Raw genomic sequence first — 15,967 nt, 5'->3', positions numbered from 1 at the left:
AGTTCAAAATATTTGCCAGAAGTTGTTTCAGGAAAAAAAAAATCTTTCCTTTGGCAAAAATTATCTACTGAGAAAAATTACAGAATGTAAGATATGGTCATTTATAAAACAATAACCAATCTAGCATTAAATGAATTTATTTGATCCTATTTCCAGTATTAAAGAGCATAGTTTTCTCAAATCAGTAAAGAAATCAGAGTCTAATTTTTTTTTTCATTTCCAAAGCTTGATCATAGCAGTTTGCTAATCTCTGATAGTTTCTACTTTATTTTAAAGGGGGCTTACACGCCCACTTCCCACCTAATGTCATCAATATCTGACCTTTGAAAATTAAAATTGACAGTTACTCTGGTTTACCACTATACCAGCATTGCCAATGACACTTAGCACCAACTTCAGATGTGACAGATGCTCACCTGCCCTCTGGCTAAAAATAGCTGTCATCACGCCAGGAATGGCAAATGTTCTCTGCCTGCTTAATAGCCCATTAGGCCACTCTGTGAAAGAGGCAGATGAATCCCTCACACCAAAGAGTAGCTTCCACTTCACCCAACACAGGGTGCCCAAAACCTTTGCAAACATCAGTCGCTGAGATGGCTTTAGTAGTTAAACATAGATCTGTTATCAACCCAATTCACAGCATAAGCTGCACACTAGATTCTGCAGAACCCAACAGCACTACATTTTGGGAGTGAGGACCGTGGAGACACCAGGCTCAAAAAAGATTACACAAAACCTAGCATTAGCTTCCCCTCTCTGTCTTTGCTGAAGCCGCATAACATATTTTCAGTGATGCCACAACGGGTCATCTATTTGAATTCCAGATATCTACTGTGTGTATAGCCAAGAGTTCTACAAGGTTTCCCTCAAAATGCATCTGTGCAATTTACACTAAAATAATTCTCCTTCTTGCTGAAAAACTTTCACAAACTATCTTAATTGCTTGGAGCAATTACACTATATTGTAATTATTGCATTGCCTTGTAATTATTTGCTTTGTGAATGTATCTCTCTCCTCCCTAACCCTCATCCACCTCCAGATGTGAGCTCCTTGAAAGAGCTTCCTATGGCCTCAGTATCCACTATGTGCCTAGTATGTAGAGAAACTCCATAACTTTGGTTGAATTGAAGCTGGTATGTCAATAACTTCTTCCTTCTTAGAGTCCATTATGGCCCCCATAACTTAAGTTATATTTAAGTGGTTATTCAACAAGGCTTATCTTGAACATCCCTTTCTGGCTTCTATTAGGAGACTACACTAGACCAATGCAATGTGAGAAACAAGCAGTCATTGTCAGGTATTTATTTATTTGGCTCCTTGGATGTCTACCTACCTAAAAAAGGAAATTAATAACCCTGATTACTAGCATCTCTAAAGCAAATCTCACATTAAAATTAAATAAGTAATATGATTAGCTCAATATCTAGTAGATGGGAATTCTCTTTGAACATTAGCACCTTGTCTCCGTGTTCTGGATAGTGTCTCTACTATTGATAAAGCTTGTAGGGGCAACAGTTTGGTTAATGCTTTTCCATCCATGACACCCGCCCTATTGTTTCAGGCCAGTGGTGTTTAGTAACAATCATCCAGACACCTGGCCACAATCTTTTTCCTGAAACCAATGAGTGATTGCTCTGGTCTTGTTTGATTGTACTTATCTCTCTCACCCCCCACCCCAAGCTACGGTTGATTAAAACCAAACCAAAAAGTGGAATATACCTGGTGGGCCCCCTGCAGGCAAAAGATAACTAGGCAACAAGAAATAAAAGAAAGATGGTTTCTGCCTTCTTCAGTGTTTACCAATTATGGGATCCTTGTTATTAGGAAACAATAAAAGACCCTCCTTCACATATAAATGTACACTGAATCTTAACCTTGTGACATTATGTGAAAAAAGCTGGAATAGGAAAGAAATTACAAGTCCAACAGAGGCAGCACAGAGCTACTAACATTATGAACGTGTGCACATGAAGAACTGTGCCAGCAATGAAGGTAAGCTTTCCTGACACAGACAAGCAGGGGTACCCCATGGGGCAAAGGGTAAAAATAGCCAACTAACTCTGTTTGCTCATTAAGTCACCCTCTCATCATATCTAAGTCTCTGAGGACCCCTGACCAAGTAATTCCCTAACCAATGGAAATAGATATTCCAATCTTTACTGAGCAATTGCATGTGAACCAGGATCCCAAAGCCTATCATTCTAGAGGAACAGAAACTTGTAAGTTGAGGACAAGATCCCACCCCTTAGTGACCCCACCCAGATGCAAATTCCCAGTGCAATGCAGCCTGCAACAACCAGCTGGTCTCACCTCACACAAAGGATGACACAAGGGATTAATAGGTTGCCACAATAATCCTCTAAGCAACCTGGAGACTAGCTGGAGTTAAATCCCAGGAGTTGGTTCCATCAGGTGGGTAAAATCTTACTGCCTACCAGGGTAGTGAAGTAAGATCACTAATCATTGTCTAACTGCTAGTTGTATTTTTTTTTTTAATTTTAGACGCAAACTCCTCAAACCTATAATGCAACCAAAACAAACTGAAGCCATTCTGACCCACAGACATTGACACTTTAAGGAATTGCCACCATGTTCTGAGACTGTCCACAGGCCTCAGTGCATCCATCTATCCAGACCAAGCTGCTGATGGGCATCCTCCGTGCCCTCCAGAGGCCACTGCCAAAGAAAGACACTCAGGTGTACTTACGCAGGGCGTGCCACTCATCCTGACGGATGGTCTTCGTGATGTTGAAGGTGAGGTTCCTGGGGATGGTGGCTGAGGAGTAGTGGTACTTGATGTACGTGCATCGCTCAATTTCTCCTGGCAAAGAGAGACAGGAAACCAAACATTAATGAGGCAGCAGCCATGTCTGGGGCAGTTCTTGGGATCCACTTTTCTGTCCAGGGGAAAGGGACTCATTTCTTATTGGGCCTGGTGACAACTACAATTCATATAAGGCAGTAACTTCAACACCAAAAGAGCAAGGGAGAAGAACTAAAATCAAACTGCCAAAAATACATCTCTGCAATCATTCAGAGGCGGGAAGAGCCCAAGTTTAGGCTGATAGCAGCTTGCTAAGAAAGTCATACCCATGTTTGTTTAACCTTAAGAAAATCAGCTTTCAAGCCAAGGGAGGAAGTTTGGCATCGGAAAGACATTAACCCTTTGCACCCACAGACCAAGAGAGAGCAGGTTTCAGCCTTCATGATGACATTTGTGCTTGCAGCACACGCTGTCTTGTGGAATGGTGAGCTAGATGAGGACTCTTCCCTTTTCTCTATCCCAGCCTCCACCTCCAACCTTACCTCTGAACACAAAGCACTCAAATCAATCTGTAACTCCTTGAACCAGACTCTTCTCAGGTTTCTTGGACCAAAGTGAGGCCCCTTAACACACTCAACATCTGGTCTAATAGGACCTTTACTGATAAGTTGTTATTAATCAATGCATGCTTTGCTAGTCAAATGATCAAAATATTCCTATATCTTAGAGCAAAGGTTCTCCAAGTGTGGTCCTGGGACCACAGCATCAGCATCCTCCGGGAACTTGCTAGAAATGCGATTTCTCAGGCCCAACCCCAGACCTACTGAATCAGAAGTAGAACCTACAATCTGAATTTTAATAAGCCCTCCAGGCGATTCTGTTAAACACTTAAGTTTGAGAACTGCTGCCTTCAAGAATCTAACAGAACTACCAATGTATTAATTCATAAATCCACCATGTTTGCCAATTCCAAAAGGGAGGCATGAGGAGGAGTTCTTCCCTTGTTACTTTTGGTCTCCTGCAGGCATTTCTATTGATGCTTGCTTATCTGGGGGATATTAAAAATCAGTGTCAGAGCATTGTAAACAATCAGGAAAGGAGTGATTTTTAAAGGTTAGGGGTTTTAAAATTTGGTTTTGCACCTGAATGGGTTTTGACGGTAATCCATTTTGCACCCCACTGATTTTCAATTTACAAGTGGTGGCACCTGATTGAATTGTTTGACCCCCCTGGCTCACTGTCAGCAGGGAACCTGGCAATTGGTGGACTGTAGTAATTTAGACAGTGCCTCTCGTGAAACGGATGCCTTATTATAAATTATATCTGGACAACTGCCCAACTGACAATTATTGGCAGACATTCCTCCAAGGGGACAGACGTTGTCCAAAGAGGCAAAGTTTGGGGAGAGGTTTATGCACTCTTTCCTTTTATCTTTAATTTTTCAACTCTTCTGCCTCTGTCCCCTTAGCCCACCAACGTTCTGATGTCTCTCAATGCTCCCAGCAGTCCCCCAACCACATCCCCACCCTGTCTTCCTTCTTCCCTAACTCGCTATACCTCTTGAAAAAATAGTCTACCGGACAGTCTCCACTTCCTCAACTCACACTCATACCTCAAACCCACATGCTCTAACTTCCATAACAATTTCCTTTAATAGCATGACTTCCCATCCAGTCTACAACATCATAAATCCCATGGTCATCCTCAAAGTGTTCCCCTCTCTAGTGGTGTCCCTTCATCCTGACATCCACTGGTCACCGAATTCTGCCAGTTCTACATCAGAAATGTTCCTGGAATCCAGAATCTCATCTCTGTCCTCACTCCCTCTCTAGAAGTTGTACAAATACAATGACCAATCTCAACAAACAGTCACATGCACTGAGGACTTACTAGGTAGGAGAGACTTGCCTTGGAGACTAGCGGTTTCCAACTTCACTCACGTCATGGAGCACATAGAAAAGATGTGGGTAAGGCACCCAGGATAAACAGATACGGCTGCCCAGGCCCTGTCCAGCCTCCCTGAAGGCTGAAGGAACCAACTTTTCCAACACACTTGTAACCCATTCATGCTCTGCATTTGCCCCAACAGCAGGAAACTCTGTTATGGATATTGTCTTACTTAATCCTTTACGCAACCCAAATAAGTAGGTGTTATTGTGATCATCATCCCTATTTTACAAATGAGAAAATGGAGGCTCAAGAAGATTAAGTGACTTGCCCAAGGAAGTAGCAGTGCTACTGGAAGGATTGAAACCCAGAATTGTCTGACCAGAGTCTCCCTCCACCAGGCCACTCTCCACACTGCTGCTCGGAGTGTATTCCAGACTTTTACACACAGGATAAACCCCACACTACTCAGGCAGAAAGTCCCCACCCCCACTCCACCTCCCCTTTGGCCCCAACCGTCACACACCCTAGGCATTAGCCAGGTAGTTCTTCCCACCTTGCCCTGAATCTGCCATATCCGTTCATGACTCTGCACCTACTCTCTTCTCTGACTTTCTTTACCTTGTACACACCTCCTCATCCCAAATGGCAGCTCCTCAGCAAAGCCTTCCGTGCATCCACGGCACCCAGCAGTAGGCATTCAATCGGCCCCTCCTCCTCTCCCTGCTCTCCTGTCCTAGTGCAGCAAGCACACCAATGGGCTGTGATTTATCTGTTTACAGGCCTCACTCCCCCACTCGATTATGAGTCTCTCAAGGGCAGGGACTTGTCTTATCCATTCATCTTTATCTCCCTGGCCCCCAGCACAGGGTGAGCACCAATAACATGTGCTTTGAAAAAGGGAATGAATAATATGAGGTGCCCTTTGTAAAACCACAGTGGACAAGGAATTCAACTGCTTCCATTATATGCAAGGGATTAAAATAATTGAGGCAACTCAGAATGTAATGAATAAAAGGAGGTGACTGCGGAACTCTGAGTCTACAGTAAGTATTTCTGCCCTGTCTGGATGATGTAAGGAGAGGCTTATCAATCAGCCTCTCACTGCACTTTGTAAATGTAATCCAAGGGACGAATAGATCAGTGGCTTGGGGGGATAAAAGAGGACAAAAAGAAAGAGGAGAGGAAGATACAAAGGATAGAGGGTTGAAACCAGAATACCATCAGCAATGACCTCAGACATGTACAACTGAGCAGGTGTGCCCTGCACAAGAGCATCTCCTGGGGACCCCTGGGTGCTGAAGTCCAGCGGCTGCTCTGCTTGCCAAGCCCTGCGCCCTGCCGGGGTGTGGGGGGTGCTTCTGTCAGAGGGGCTGCCTTTGTCTAATTCGCACAAAGATGTCATATGAACTAGCAGCTGCCCCATACTCAGTAATTTCAAGATCATACAAAACACTCCCTGGACCCAGCTTTGGGGACACAAGCCAGGATCCCACTGGTAATGACTAGATTGGTGCCTGTCACTTGCCTCTGAGAAAACTACCCGATTTCTTAGCTAAGATCAGGTTCTCTCAGCCTCAAAATAAACTCAACAAGTGGCCACAGGTTCCAGGCAGGGTGCATCCAGCTCCCATAGCCTCCCTCACCTCCAGCCCACCTGGCCATTGAGGGAAGAGGCCACTTGACACTCAGTGAGAGCAAGAAGCTGACCGACTGAAATGTGGCCGGTCAGGGAGCTGGCTGGAGCCTTCGGAGCAGCCCCGCTGGAGGCCCTCACTATTTGCTTTGCCTTGGGGTTGTAAGGCACCCTGCCTTTGACAGCAATTAAATTTGAAAGACTCAAATACTGCCTAAGAAGAAAGGCAAAATATTTATCCATGTGTCTGCAGGTCCTGTCAGTGTGCTGGGCTTTTGTAAATACAGGTACCATCTGGGCACCAAACTCGTGCACCCAGAATGTGGGCTTCCCAATCCAAACAGGTTTTCCCACAACAAACGGTGCAGAGGGGCTACCTGGAAGGCAATGGAGAAGCCCATGGCCTTACCAGGAAAGAAGATCAAACCCATCTTTCCCAACTCCTGCATTCCAGCCCAGAGAGGTGAGCTTCCCCCTCAGGAAGCCTCAGCTGAAGGCAGGGGTGACTAGGTGGTGAGGCAGCAGACATGGCCCCCTCCTGTGGCCCCGTGGGACACTTTACACCCTCAGCCACGCTCTGCCTTCTGAGTTGGTGACTCTTCTATCTGCGTATCAGGGTCCCAGACAGAGAGGATATTTAAACAGGTAATTGAGGAGAGTTCCCAAAAGGGACAATTCACAAAGCTGAGCACAGGGTGTAAAGGGACCAGCAAAGATGGTGCAGGGACCTGGGGCTGGCAAGACGGAGTTGGCATAACCCAGAGAGGCAGAGGAGGGAGCCGTCACCAGAACCTGGAGAGGGTGGCCGTCTGGAGAAGTGATACAGCTTTTGCAGAGGGTCACAGCCAACCTGTGGTGAGGTGGCAGGGAATAAGCACCCAACCTCTCACTCCTCCCACTTTCAATCTCCTGCCAGTTCCCCCAAGTAATGGAACCCACTGGAAGCCAAATGGCAGGCCAGCCCGCAGGAGCACAGAGCAGGTGCAAGGCAGAGACTGGATCGGGGGGGCAAACAGAGGCATCCAGCTCGCTCCCCTTCTTCCTCTCACATCCCCCCCCGCCCTCTCACCTTCTAAACTCATCACTCCAGCTTTCTGTTATCCAATGCTAGCCCATCTCTCCTCCCTTCCACCTCCACTTCTCAAAGTCTTCAGTGGCAAAGGGAAACCCAGGAACAAGGAAGAGGGCGAGACCATTCCCATCCTTTTTCTCCATTTCAAATCCTTTAAGGTCCAAGGCATAAGCATGATAACTCACATCAAGTACTAAGTGTGGTCCCTGCACACAGTAGGTGCTCAATAAATATTAGTTCTTATTATCAATTGCTGCCCAAAGACTGCTGATTCTAAGGGGGCAAGATCACAGGAAATCAGGAATGGCATTAGCAACCAATGTTAGAGACATATGTCCATAGAGTATCAGTTCTCACATACACTAACCCTAGGAGGCTGGGAGAACAAGAGCTCTGATGTACACTGGACATACATACAGAGGCTGGGGAGGTGAGTGGCAGAGATGGCGCACAAACACTAAATTCTGCATTCTGATCACACTTTACGATACCACCAGCAGGCAATTTTCCTCTCACGTGCATCTGCTATCAGCCAGACATGGTTTCCTAAGTACTAGCAGAAGCAGTTTATTACTCTCAAGTTATCCTAAGTACTAGTGGAAGGGGTATTACTCTAGAGATATATATATTAAGCAGGAAACTTCTTAGGCAGAGTGATTTTAGAGGCAGCCCTGGGACCCAACGCTATTCCATCTAAACTTATCTTCCCTAAACAGGTGCCACAGTACTTTAAATTCTTCCGTTAGAGAGTCATTCCTTTGAGTCAGATATTGTTCTCTTAGACATCCATTTTTAAAGCTTTTTTAAATAAGTCTGAAGGGGTAGCACTGAGTCACTAATGCCTAGGTGTGAATGAGATTCCAAAATCTCCTTCCTCCAGGCCAGAGCAACCCTAAGCAGCAGAGGGCCCCTAGAGAAGAGAAGCTGAGAAGGGCATGAAGGATCCACAGTAGCTCATGAGTGAGGGTGTGTTCCAAAGGCAAACCCACAACTTTCCAACTGTTCCCAGTGCTGACCAGGGTGGACCTGAGGGAGAATCAGAACATGGGAACTCCTCCCACCCCTCACTTTAAAATTAGAGTGATTGGTGCAGCCGCTACGGAAAACAGTATGGAGGTTCCTCAAAAACTTAAAAATAGAACTTCCATCTGATCCAGCTATCCCACTTCTGGGTATATATCCAAAGGAAATGAAATCAGGATCTTGACGAGGTGGCTGCACCCCCATGTTCATTGTAGCATTATTCACAATAGCCAAGATATGGAAATAACCCTAGCGTCCACTGATAGGTGAATGGATAAAGAATATGTGATACACACACACACACACACACACACACACACACACACACTCTGGAATACTATTCAACCATAAAAAAGAAGGAGATCTTGCCATTTGAAACAACATGGATGGACCTTGATGGCATTATGGTAAGTGAAATAAGTCAGACAGACAAAAACAAATACCATATAATCTCACTTATATGTGGAATCTTTTAAAACCAAACTCATAGATTCAGAGAACAGATTGGTGGTTGCCAGAGGTGGGGGATGGGGAGGTGGGGGAAATAGATGAAGGTGGTTAAAAAGTACAAACTCCCAGTTATAAGATAAATAACCTCTGGGGATGTAATGTACAACATTGTGACTATAGTTAACAATACTGCATTGTATATTTGCAAGTTGCTAAGAGAGTAGATCCTAAAAGTTCTCATCATAAGAAAACAAAAATTTGCAACTATGTGAGGTGATGGATGTCAACTAAATTTACTGTGGCAATCATTTAGCAAACTTACATATATCAAATCAACACGTTGTAATGTTATGTCAATTACAGCTCAATGAAACTGGAAAAAAACGTGGGATGAGGTGGGCTGGCTGTGCGATGGTCAAACATATTTAGGAAAAGTTGGGTTAAACAACATTTAAATGGTTTACTTATTGCAGGACTTTAAGAGTTTTTAATATACATAATGACTCCCCCTAAAAGGGACAGGTATGGCACACAGATGTTCCCGGATTCCTTTGACTCAAAATCCTTTTTTATTCAAAGAGCAGTTTCTACCACTAGACTACGAGTTCATCAAAATCAGGAACCATGTCTCTTGTTTACATTTCTACCCCCAGGGCCAGGCAAGCAGTTGGCACAGCAAGCCCTCAACATATATTTGGATGAATGAGGAAGAGAGAGCTACATCTACGAGATAAATGAAGTAGCTGGCTCCAAGTATTTGCTGGTCTCTTCTTGGAAGCCATGTCTGAGAGCTACCAGCAAAGCAACACCAGGGTCGAACACCCATCCGGGAGCTGTGTTTGCACAATGCTTTGAAATAAGTGGGATGTTTGTAGACAGAACCAGAGCAGTGGCTCTCGGTGCCCTCAACCCACCTCTGACTCCAGCTGCGGCTGTAGTGGGTGCTCCCGGGCAGGCTAACAGCTCCCAGAGAAGCACCCAGCAAGTCTCCTCCCCTGGGAAGTCCACTTAGCCCCCCCAGGGCAGCCTATAGGAGTGCAGGAGACTCAATACTTCCTGGGAACTCCCCCCAAGCCCATCTCCAGCTCCCCTTTGTAGGGGACCCAAACTAAGAAGGACAACCTAGGGTAGAGTAGTGAACATGGTTTCTACATTTGCAAACAGTGTGGATGGTAATACGTAAAAGGGATTAGTCCAACTGAATCCTGAGGGGACTTTGAAGGTCACACGGGCACACAGGGCTGAGGCCGACTCGTCTCAGCTTCCCCACCTTCTCCGTGTTCTTCTCTTCTCTGGACATTCGAGCATCCTAGAGACGCAGGGATGGACAACTGGACCCCTCTTGAGAGTCCATGTGCTTCCTTCATCCCAGAGCTCCTTCTTTAAAAAACATCATATTTTTACCCCATATCCTCACAACAACCTATGAGGTAAATATTATACTAATATCCCTGTTTGACTGAAGAAGGAGAGAGTTCAGACAGATGAAGTCCCTCTCCAGAGCCACTCAGCCAGCAAGGAAAAAAGGCAGGATGCAAATTCTGGCCTCTCTCAGCCCAGGTCCCGTGTCTGTCAGTGAGTGCAGCGGTCTCAGACACCACAGCTGTAATGATTCACTGCTGGCTGAAGATTCCCAGGGAACCAGGAGTACTTTGCAGTCACATGCCTTATATGTGGAAGGAACTCGACACATCCCTTGAAGAGAGGGAGGAGGGGATGTCACCCATGTCTTGTCTGCTGCTCCTCTTTCCATGGTGCCAACAGCGAGAGACCAGAACCCTGGGGTCTGTCCCACTGACCTGGCCTGGCCTCAGCCGGCCGCAGCGGTAGCCCTCACGACCTCACTTTGACGTCTGTCCCGCCCACGGGCTGACAGTTCTTGGTCATCTTTCTAGCCCGAGGCCTGTGCACTGTGCTTAATAAATCAAAAGATTAAACAGAAAGTAAAAAGAACACATCAAAAAATATTGAAAACAAAGTTTTAAAAAAAGGATGAAACCAGTTAAAGCTTAAGTCTTGGACTTCCCCTCCTCTTTAAAGGGCATTTTCTCAAAAAAAAAGTTAAAATTACATGTTAGCAGGGAGAGGAGTAGAGAGATTTTCCTCTAGCAAATTAGGAAAGGCTTTATCAGATTTATTAGCATGATCAATAAATTAGCCACAGGCCACAAGAGTGGGGGTTGAGGACAACGGGAGTTTAGGGGGTGAAATGTTTGAGATTAGAAGCAAATCCATGTCCTTGATGAAAGGGGAAGTAAGCAAACCAGGAATGTTCCAGGGGTTCAAGGAGGGCAGACCCGGCTGGGGGTTCCCAAGCCCCCCAGCCCTGTCCCCTAGTGGGGCAGGAAAGGATGGGGAGGGCATGCCTCCGCAAACTCAACCCACCAGCAACGTCCACAAGAGCTCTCCCTACTTAACGCTTCACAAAAGCTTATTTCAAGAAATCTCCCCACCCCACTTCCCCCATGTCTCCTCTTAGCGCCTTCTGCCCCTCCCAGATGTTCTGAGCTGAAGGATTTGCAAGGCTTATAGCTGCTGCAGGCCCAGCCAGAAAGAATGTTTTATTTTTTTCATACCGAGGAAAAGTGTTACCTACATTTTTATTTTTAATGCATTCCATTTGGTGTGCTTTATCTTTTGTACTTGTGGTATCCACGTGGCCTTTTAATGTTGTTTTGTATGCACTGCATAGACAGAATCCTAAATATTTAATTCTTTTCCATTCTATGTTACATAAATGTTTGTTATGAGCAGTGTTCAGAGGGCCCTCTTGATTTACACACAGGGAATTTTATTCTCAAAAAACCTTGCCCCTGAATGCCAGTCCCCTACCCATCCCCCAACACATTTCTGACCCCTCACTCCATCCCCAAACACCTTCTGCTGGCTACTATTGTAACACAGTTATTTGTATATTAATCATGTATTTCTCTCTGTAGTAAAAGCTTTGAGACAGGGGAGCTTGTGGTTTTCACCTTTGCTATCCCGATGGCCAAAACGGTGCTTTGAGTATCGCTCTTCATTTGAACAATACTTTATGTTTAATGAAGGTGTTCTATGTGCTAGGTACTGTACAAAGTACTTTATTACCCACTATCTCATTTAATCCTAAAAGTTAGGTCCTGTTATTAACCCCATTTCACAGATGAGGACGCAGAGGCTTAGGGAGGTACCCTACCCAAGAAAGCACAGCGATTACATGGCACAGGCAGGATGCAAACCCACCTAACAGACTCCCAAGCACAGCATATGTGAAGAAAAATCTGGAAAAATCAGGCTCTTCAGAAAGACAGAGACCCTCCAAGGTTTTCTATCGGAAAGAAAGCAAAACTCCTCCATTTGCAGGGATTTCCAGCATCTACAGACTTTGCTGCTCTTATCAGAGTAAGACAAAATGTTTGCTTCCATAGCTCCCCTAACAGCTAGAGAGAAGAGAGCTTCTGGTCGCATTGAAGGAGAGCTTAGAGTGTCTACTACCCCCCATCTCGGCCACAGCCCAGTCCTCACTCCCAGGACAAGCCTTTACCAGCACAAGCCCTTGGGCGAGTCACTCAACTCTCAGAGCCTCATTTCTTCATCTGCAAAAGGCAGATAATAATAGCACTCATCTCATAAGATTGATGAGGAATAAATGGGATAACCCACGTAACACCTGCTCCATAGTAAGCATTCAGTAAATGCTCGCATCATTTATCAGTTATGTCTCTGGGACCCACATCCTGCTCCCATATAACAGCCCATACATATTTAAAGACAGCACTCATAGCCCTCCCCAACCGCAAGTCTCCTTTTCTTCCAGCTGAGCACCTCCAGGTTCCATACCCACACGGTCACCAAACCCAGCACCACACCGGTCACCCTCAAGCTGCAGCCCACGCGTCAAAATCTCTCCCAGTGTGACACTGACCACAATGGTTCCCTCATACAGTCAGGCCTGTGCAAAATCACAGAACCAGGAGTCACCCCGGTCTGGGAGCCATAATTCCATCAGTGCAGCCTGGCTCCCTGTGAGCTTTCTGGGCAGCCATGTCACAGGGCTGGTCACACAGGGGACAACGCCCAAGTGCTTTCCTCCAGTGAAGCTATTAAGCCACCACGTGTTTAGACAGCTGTCTTTTCTCATTTTTTGATTGTTTTCTGTATTTTGGTTTGTTACCTCCTGCAGGATTCTCCTATTTGTTCCAGGCCCTGAAGAAATTTTTGGATCGTGATCCTGTCATTCCACAAATTAGCAATCTGTCCCATACACTTCATCAGCAGGCCGTCCCCCTCCGCATCCAAGCCATCACTAAATCCCTCAACAGGGCAGCGTTGAAGGGAGAACTCTCCACACACACACACACACACACACACACACACACACACACACACATGCTTCCTTGTCACCAAAAATCAAACCATTAAGAGAGAGCTCTTTGGGCAGGACTGTTCAGCTCGCCATGAATTTACCTCCATAATCTGCCTCCCCGAGGCCCACTTCCCCATCTTGTCCACGTGGATACCATGAGAGACCTTGCCAACATCGTTCACCATCAACCTGTCTGAGAACTGTATCCAAAAAGGGAATGAGGTCAGGTTGGCATGGCTTGTTCGGTCTCTCGGCATCAAAGCTTCCTTGCTGAGTGTTCACCCACCATCTGTTTAATAAGCCCTTTGGACAGTTTTCCAGAGCTCCCCTAACTGGGCTGCTCGTCTGTGCTCACGGAATCCCGATAGCTTCCTTTACTGAAAATCTGGACACCGCTCACCTACCTCCAGGCTCACAGCACTCTGGACCACACAGCTCCCTCTGACCGTCCAGTTTCCCTTCACAAGCAGGATGGCTCCCCTGGAGAAACCACCTCCCATGCTCCTCCCTGTCCTTCAACATCATCTAGTGGTCAACACTCCAATTAAGAAATAGAGGGGCCAGTCCGGGGGCGCAAGTGGTTAAGTGCGCGCGCTCTGCTGCAGAGGCCCGGGGTTCGTAGGTTCAGATTCCGGGCGTGCACCGATGCACTGCTTGTCAAGCCATGCTGTGGTGGCATCCCATATAAAGTAGAGGAAGATGGGCATGGATGTTAGCCCAGGGCCAATCTTCCTCAGCAAAAAGAGGAGGATTGGCATCGGATGTTAGCTCAGAGCTAATCTTCCTCACTAAAAAAAAAAAAAAAAAAAAAAGAAATAGGCATGAGACCTCACTGCTGGGTAACCACCATGCATCTCTCACTTTACAACCAATGTCCATGTTCCCCAATCACCCCACAGAGCACGGTTCCCATTTCTCTAGCTCTCACTCCATTCGCTCACCAGGTTCTTATCATTAGTTTTATCAAGTGACTCTTCCTTGACTCAACATCATAGCATCTAACAATCTTCTGTGCTAAAGGTCACCTCGTCTTTTGTAGGATCTACAACCTTTTTATCCCAATTTCCTCATTCCTGGATTCTGAATGTCTTTCTCCCTTTCTGAGTCTTTTAGCATGTTTTAAATAAGACATTTTTAAATGTCATTACACAGTAATTCCTCACGAAAGGAAATAAAGAACGAGGTGTCGGCATGCTTGCCCCACACCGCCCATCTTCCCTGTAAGGTTTTGGCTGCCTTTTTTCCCAGTTTGCTCGTGTATTTTCCAGCTTGAAACAGACTGCTTGGGAGAGAATGAGACGGTGAAGAATGGCTTTAAATTACCATTTGGGGTGTTGTAAATAACCAGTTCCCTTATTCCCATCACATCCCTAATGACCTTCTGGAAAGTTCAGAGCTCCGAGCTGCCACTGCCCTCACCATGGCCCCCTCCCACCCCAGTGCACAGACACCCCGTGCACAAGTCTGCAGCTCCTCCAGGCACATTTTCAGCTGGTGGAAGGATCATCAATCTCCAGGCTCTGACAGACAAAGGAGGCGAGAAGGAGACCAAATCTGGTTTTTCACTGGAAAACAATGAGCTCATGCTTTCTCTCTGGGGACCCAGGAAGTGGAGACAGATCTCGAGATGGGGAGACAGTGATGGAGACAGGCAGAAGTGATGAAGGATGGGCAGGAAAGAGGGAGGAGGCCAGTCTGGCACTTTTTTAATGTCACTTTTGATAAGAATCCCCAGCTCTCAGGCCAGAGCAAAACATCCATTTTCTTTAAAGTGAGGATCCAGCATGAGGCAGTTGTCCTAATGGGGAGGGACAGCGAGAAGATAAACAGAGTCAGAAATTCTTCATTCCTGCTCCTTCAAAGAAAAATAAAATGACCATTCATGAGTCACCAGAATTGCAGATGCCAGGGCAAAGATGGCCCTACCACTCTCTGTCACTGCTGCTCAGATGTGGGGTTCAGATCGTGGACAAACACTTGGGCTAGCTTCTTTGACAGTGGGTCTGCCACACTCAGGTGTGCATCTCTGTAACGCCAAGGCCAGTCATTCCCTACACGCTGAACCAGATAGCAGTGAGGGAACTCCGACAGCTGCTCAGATGTTCCCAAATAGCTGAATGAATGTTGGGTTTTAGCTAAGAAAAAAGAAATCTAGATTACTGAGTTTTCCACTTTTCATTTGAAAAGGGAGTTATATAATGCTGATTTTCCTTTTCACCAGTTAATTCAGAGAGAGAGAGACAGAGACAGAGGGAGAGAGAGAGAAAGGGTATGTGTGTTTGGGGCAGGATTGGAGGAAGCTGGGTTGTCTATGAGAAACCGAAGCCAGATGATTAATTATTTTCCTCTTCAACCTGTTGTATGCCTTAGGCTAAAAACTGAATGAAAACTAAAGATCACAGAAGGAAAGGAGAAAGCCCAAATAGATTAATTATGTTTTTCTTGATACCTCTACTCACATAATTGACTATTTTCTTATTTAAGTTAAATGGCTTGGTTAGATTAGAGATGTTAATTAAAGTCTTAACTTAGCCTGACTCACTAGTTGAAATGAAATTCAAAAGCAGACATGAAAACATGAGTAGCGACTTTTTCACTCTTCCCTGCTGGGTCCAGCAGCACTGTTGAGGTTGAGAGCCTGGGTGCTGGGGCCAGCTTGCCTGGGGTCAAATCCCAGCTCTGAGACTCTAGGTCTAGGATCTCGGCCAAATTAATGAAGTCCTCTGAGCCTCTGTGTCTTCACTTTATAGGGATGTGGTACAAATATCTACCCCCTTAGGGGTACT

General features: G+C 45.8%; 1 protein-coding gene across 2 annotated transcripts in view; it reads right to left on the bottom strand.

Annotated features, from left to right (window-relative positions):
* Positions 1–15,967, bottom strand: part of TMEM178B (transmembrane protein 178B) — a 347,385-nt gene that overhangs the window by 232,037 nt on the left and 99,381 nt on the right. For both annotated transcript variants that reach the window (XM_004430688.3, XM_087431804.1), the window contains exon 2: positions 2,709–2,822. In XM_004430688.3, coding sequence (XP_004430745.1) covers positions 2,709–2,822 — 114 coding nt within the window. The remainder of the gene's footprint in view (positions 1–2,708; positions 2,823–15,967) is intronic.

Source organism: Ceratotherium simum, chromosome 1 (assembly GCF_057802395.1).
Source record: "Ceratotherium simum simum isolate JZ-2026a chromosome 1, ASM5780239v1, whole genome shotgun sequence".
Taxonomy (NCBI): domain Eukaryota; kingdom Metazoa; phylum Chordata; class Mammalia; order Perissodactyla; family Rhinocerotidae; genus Ceratotherium; species Ceratotherium simum.
Note: the sequence above shows the minus strand (reverse complement) of the source record. Positions and strands in the feature narration are given on the sequence as shown.